Raw genomic sequence first — 5,997 nt, 5'->3', positions numbered from 1 at the left:
GACTCACCATTTACATTAGGTATTTCTCCTAATGCTATCCCTCCCCCAGCCCCCAGCCCCCCAACAGGTCCCAGTGTGTGATATTCCCCTCCCTGTGTCCATGTGTTCTCATTGTTCAACTCCCACTTATGAGTAAGAACATGCAGTATTTGGTTTTCTGTCCTTGTGATAGTTTGCTGAGAATGATGGTTTCCAGCTTCATCCATGTCCCCACAAAGGACATGAACTCATCCCTTTTTATGGCTGCATGGTATTCCATGGTATTTATGTGCAACATTCTCTTAATCCAGTCTATTGTTGATGGACATTTGGGTTGGTTCCAAGTCTTTGCTATTGTGAATAGTGCTGCAGTAAACATAAGTGTGCATGTGTCTTTATAGTAGCATGATTTATAATCCTTTGGGTATATACCCAGTAATGAGATTGCTGGGTCAAATGGTATTACTAGTTCTAGATCCTTGAGGAATTGCCACACTGTCTTCCACAGTAGAGTTGAACTAATTTACACTCCCACCAACAGTGTAAAAGCGTTCCTATTTCTCCCCATCCTCTTCAGCATCTATTGTTTCCTGACTTTTTAATGATCGCCATTCTAACTGATATGAGATGGTATCTCATTGTGGTTTTGATTTGCATTTCTCTGATGACCAGTGATGATGAGCATTTTTTTCATATGCCTGTTGGCTGCACAAGTATCTTCTTTTGAGAAGTGTCTGTTCATATCCTTTGCCCACTTTTTGATGGAGTTGTTTTTCTTCTTGTAAATTTGTTTGAGTTCTTTGTAGATTCTGGATATTAGCCCTTTGTCAGATGGGTAGATTGCAAACATTTTCTCCCATTGTGTAGGTTGCCTTTTCACTGTGATGATAGTTTCTTTCGCTGTGCAGAAGCTCTTTAGTTTCATTAGATCCCATTTGTCTATTTTGGGTTTTGCTGCCATTGCTTTTGTTGTTTTATTCATGAAGTCTTTGCCCATGCCTATGTCCTGAATGGTATTGCCTAGGTTTTCTTCTAGGGTTTTTATGGTTTTAGGTCTTACATTTAAGTCTTTAATCCATCTTGAATTAATTTTTGTATAAGGTGTAAGGAAGGGATCCAGTTTCAGCTTTCTACATATGGCTAGCCAGTTTTCCCAGCACCATTTGTTAAATAGGGAATCCTTTCCTCATTGCTAGTTTTTATCAGATTTGTCGAAGATCAGATGGCTGTAGATGTGTGGTGTTATTTCTGAGGCCTCTGTTCTGTTCCATTCGTCTATATATCTATTTTGGTACCAGAACCATGCTGTTTTGGTTACTGTAGCCTTGTAGTATAGTTTGAAGTCAGGTAGCGTGATGCCCTCAGCTTTGTTCTGTTTGCTTAGGATGGTCTTGGCTATGCGGGCTCTTTTTTGGTTCCATATTAACTTTAAAGTAGTTTTTTCCAATTCTGTGAAGAAAGTCAATGGTAGCTTGATGGGGATGGCATTGAATCTATAAATTACCTTGGGCAGTATGGCCATTTTCACGATATTGATTCTTCCTATCTGTGAGCATGGAATGTTCTTCCATTTATTTCTGTCCTCTCTTATTTTGCTGAGCAGTTGTTTGTAGTTCTCCTTGAGGAGGTCCTTCACATCCCTTGTAAGTTGGATTCCTAGGTATTTTATTCTCTTTGTAGCAACTGTGAATGGGGGTTCACTTATGATTTGCTCTCTCTTTGTCTGTTATTGGTGTATAGGAATGCTTGTGATTTTTGCACATTGATTTTGTATCCTGAGACTTTGCTGAAGTTGCTCATCGGCTTAAGGAGATTTGGGGCTGAGACGATGGGGTTTTCTAAACATACAATCATGTCATCTGCAAACACAGATAATTTGACTTCCTCTTTTCCTAATTGAGTGCTCTTTCTTTCTCTTGTCTGATTGTCCTGGCCAGAACTTCCAACACTATGTTGAATAGGAGTGGTGAGAGAGGGCATCCTTGTCTTGTGTCGGTTTTCAAAGGGAATGCTTCCAGTTTTTGCCCATTCAGTGTAATATTGGCTGTGGGTTTGTCATAAATAGCTCTTATTATTTTGAGATATGTTCCATCAATACCTAGTTTATTGAGAGTTTTTAGCATGAAGCGCTGTTGAATATTGTCGAAAGCCTTTTCTGCATCTATTGAGATAATCATGTGGCTTTTGTCATTGTTTCTATTTATGTGATGGATTACGTTTATTGATTTGCATATGTTGAATGAGCCTTGCATCCCAGGGATGAAGCCTACTTGATTGTGGTGGATAAGCTTTTTGATATGCTGCTGGATTCAGTTTGCCAGTATTTTATTGAGGATTTTTGCATCGATGTTCATCAGGGATATTGGCCTAAAATTCTTTTTTATTGTGTCTCTGCCAGGCTTTGGTATCAGGATGATGCTGGCCTCATAAAATGAGTTAGGGAGGATTCCCTCTTTTTCTGTTGATTGGAATAGTTTCAGAAGTAATGGTACTAGCTCCTCTTTGTACCTCTGTTAGAATTCGGGTGTGAATCTATCTGGTCCTAGACTTTTTTTGGTTGGTAGGCTATTAATTATTGTCTGAATTTCAGAACCTGTTAGTCTATTCAGAGATTCAGCTTCTTCCTGGTTTAGTCTTGGAAGGGTGTATGTGTCCAGGAATGTATCTATTTCTTCTAGATTTTCTAGTTTATTTTCGTAGAGGTGTTTAGAGTATTCTCTGATGGTAGTTTGTATTTCTGTGGGATCAGTGGTGATATCCCCTTTATTATTTTTTATTGCATCTATTTGATTCTTCTCTCATTTCTTCTTTATTAGTCTTGCTAGCGGTCTGTTGATTTTTTTCAAATGCTCCCAGCATGCCCCGCGCCGCCGCCACTGCCGTCGCCGCCGCCGCCGCGCCGCGGCTTGAGGGCGGGAGGCTGGGGGAGGGTAGCGGAGCCGGCGCCGCCGCCATGTTGGGTCTGAAGCGGCTGCTGTAGGCGCCGACGGAGGGAGCGGGCGTGCGGAGCGGGCGACAGTGGCGTGGGATCTGCCTCTCTGCGAGCAGCTGGGAGCGGCGGCGCCATGAGCGGGGGCACCCCTTATATGGGCAGCAAGATCAGCCTCATCTCCAAGGCGGAGATCCGCTACGAGGGCATCCTCTACACCATCGACACCGAAAACTCCACTGTAGCCCTTGCCAAAGTTCGATCCTTTGGTACAGAAGACAGACCAACAGATCGTCCAATACCACCTCGAGTTGAAGTCTTTGAATACATTATATTCTGTGGGAGTGACATTAAAGACCTTACTGTTTGTGAGCCACCAAAACCACAGTGTTCTTTGCCTCAAGACCCAGCTATTGTTCAGTCCTCACTAGACTCATCGACTTCTTCATTCCAGTCCATGGGTTCTTATGGGCCTTTCGGCAGGATGCCCACATACAGTCAGTTCAGTCCAAGTTCCTTAGTTGGGCAGCAGTTTGGTGCTGTTGGTGTTGCTGGAAGCTCTTTGACATCCTTTGGAACAGAAACATCAAACAGTGGTACCTTACCCCAAAGTAGTGCGGTTGGTTCTGCCTTTACACAGGATACAAGATCTCTAAAAACACAGTTATCTCAAGGTCGCTCAAGCCCTCAGTTAGACCCTTTGAGAAAAAGCCCAACCATGGAACAAGCAGTGCAGACCGCCTCAGCCCACTTACCTGCTCCAGCAGCTGTTGGGAGAAGGAGTCCTGTATCAACCAGGCCTTTGCCATCTGCCAGCCAAAAGGCAGGAGAGAATCAGGAGCACAGGCGAGCTGAAGTACACAAAGTTTCAAGGCCAGAAAATGAGCAACTCAGAAATGATAACAAGAGACAAGTAGCTCCAGGTGCTCCTTCAGGTCCAAGGAGAGGGCGTGGGGGTCATCGGGGTGGCAGGGGAAGATTTGGTATTCGGCGAGATGGGCCAATGAAATTTGAGAAAGACTTTGACTTTGAAAGTGCAAATGCACAATTCAGCAAGGAAGAGATTGACAGAGAGTTTCATAATAAACTTAAATTAAAAGAAGATAAACTTGAGAAACAGGAGAAGCCTGTAAATAGTGAAGATAAAGGAGACTCAGGAGTTGATACCCAAAACAGTGAAGGAAATGCCGATGAAGAAGATCCACTTGGACCTAATTGCTATTATGACAAAACGAAATCCTTCTTTGATAATATTTCTTGTGATGACAATAGAGAACGGAGACCAACCTGGGCTGAAGAAAGAAGATTAAATGCTGAAACATTTGGAATCCCACTTCGTCCAAACCGTGGCCGTAGGGGATACAGAGGCAGAGGAGGTCTTGGTTTCCGTGGTGGCAGAGGGCGTGGTGGTGGCAGAGGTGGTACCTTCACTGCTCCTCGAGGATTTCGCGGTGGATTCAGAGGAGGTCGTGGGGGCCGGGAGTTTGCAGATTTTGAATATAGGAAAACCACAGCTTTTGGACCCTAAAAGGCCTGGATTGATCGTACTGCTTTCTGAAAGAAAGACAACAAAGTTGCTGCATAGTCTACAAACAAGTCTCTGAAAATAGGTGAATTTCTAGCTCTTCATGGTCCTGAACATTGATTTCAGTCTTTGCAAAGAATGAAGAAGTGAATTCGCTGTACATTTGTCACCAGTACTGGGTTTTTGTTTTTTGTTTGTTTTTCCGCTTAATTTCAAAGATAAAATGCAGTTACTTTTGGGGGTGGAAGGCTCATCTTAAAACATGAGCATTAAATATATTTGGAATAGCAGAACGTTAAGTAATTTCTTATGTATAGTTAAACTAAAGCAGTACTTCAGTGGGACTTAACAAGTATTTTTTCATCACTGAAAGGTTTGTTTTTTTTTTATCACTAAATTGTATTTGGCAATTCCAAGTTGCCTGCAGATAGGGCTGTGATACTGTGTTTTGAGCCACAGAAGGTTGTGTGTGTGTGTGCGTGTGTGTGTATGTGTGTGTGTGTGTGTGTGTGTGTATCTTTTTCCTCCTTTCTTTTGGGGAATCCTGTAATATGAGGTAGCTTATTTCGTCAATTAATTAGGGTGCTGGATGGTAGAGAATTTTGTCAGTCAACTATGTACACACAGTAAATACTGTTTCTTAGGCAAAGGTAACTTTTTTATATAGTTGTAAAATTCCATTATATTCCATTGCCAAAGAAACATTAAGAACTTTGTATAGCTGTTTAAAAAGCAACTAATTTTTTAAAGAATAAACATTTTAAAGTCCAAAAAAAAAAAAACAAAAAACCCCCCAAAAAACCAGCTCCTGGATTCATTGATTTTTTGAAGGGTTTTTCGTGTCTCTATCTCCTTCAGTTCTGCTCTGATCTTAGTTATTTCTTGTCTTCTGCTAGCTTTTGAATTTGTTTGCTCTTGCTTCTCTAGTTTTTTTTATTGTGATGTTAGGGTGTCGATTTTAGATCTTTCCTACTTCCTCCTGTGGGCATTTAGTGCTATAAATTTCCCTCTACACACTGCTTTAAATTGGCCCCAGAGATTCTGGTACATTGTGTCTTTGTTCTCATTGGTTTCAAAGAACATCTTTATTTCTTCCTTCATTTTGTTATTCAACCAGTAGTCATTCAGGTGCAGGATATTCAGTTACCATGTAATTGTGTGGTTTTCAGTGAGTTTCTTAATCCTGAGTTCTAATTTGATTGCACTGTGGTCTGAGAGACAGTTTGTTGTGATTTCTCTTCTTTTGCATTTGCTGAGGAGTGTTTTACCTCCAATTATGTGGTCAATTTTAGAATAAGTGCAATATGGTGCTGAGAAGAATGTATATTCTGTTGATTTGGGGTGGAGAGTTCTGTAGATGTCTATTAGGTCGGCTTGGTCCAGAGCTAAGTTCAAGTCCTGGATATCCTTGTTAACCTTCTGTCTCCTTGATCTGTCTAATATTGACAGTGGGGTGTTAACATCTTCTATTATTATTGTGTGGGAGTCTTAAGTCTCTTTGTAGGTCCCTGAGGACTTCCCTTATGAATCTAGGTGCTCCTGTATTGGGTGCATACATATTTAG

At 41.5% G+C, this 5,997-nt stretch overlaps 1 protein-coding gene across 1 annotated transcript; it reads left to right on the top strand.

Moving 5' to 3' along the window:
* Positions 1-2,866: 2,866 nt before the first annotated feature.
* Positions 2,867-5,347, top strand: LOC100972230 (protein LSM14 homolog A-like). The gene has a single exon (XM_034936711.3). It carries the CDS (start codon positions 3,045-3,047, stop codon positions 4,434-4,436), a length of 1,392 nt encoding a protein of 463 aa, XP_034792602.3. The 5' UTR covers positions 2,867-3,044; the 3' UTR covers positions 4,437-5,347.
* The last annotated feature ends 650 nt before the right edge of the window (positions 5,348-5,997 follow it).

Source organism: Pan paniscus, chromosome 14, assembly GCF_029289425.2.
Source record: "Pan paniscus chromosome 14, NHGRI_mPanPan1-v2.0_pri, whole genome shotgun sequence".
Lineage (NCBI taxonomy): Eukaryota > Metazoa > Chordata > Mammalia > Primates > Hominidae > Pan > Pan paniscus.
This window is presented reverse-complemented; position numbering and strand designations above follow the sequence as displayed.

Bases quoted from the DNA above. Each gene is read 5' to 3' on its own strand.
- LOC100972230 (XM_034936711.3), top strand. From the start codon at position 3,045: ATGAGCGGGGGCACCCCTTATATGGGCAGCAAGATCAGCCTCATCTCC.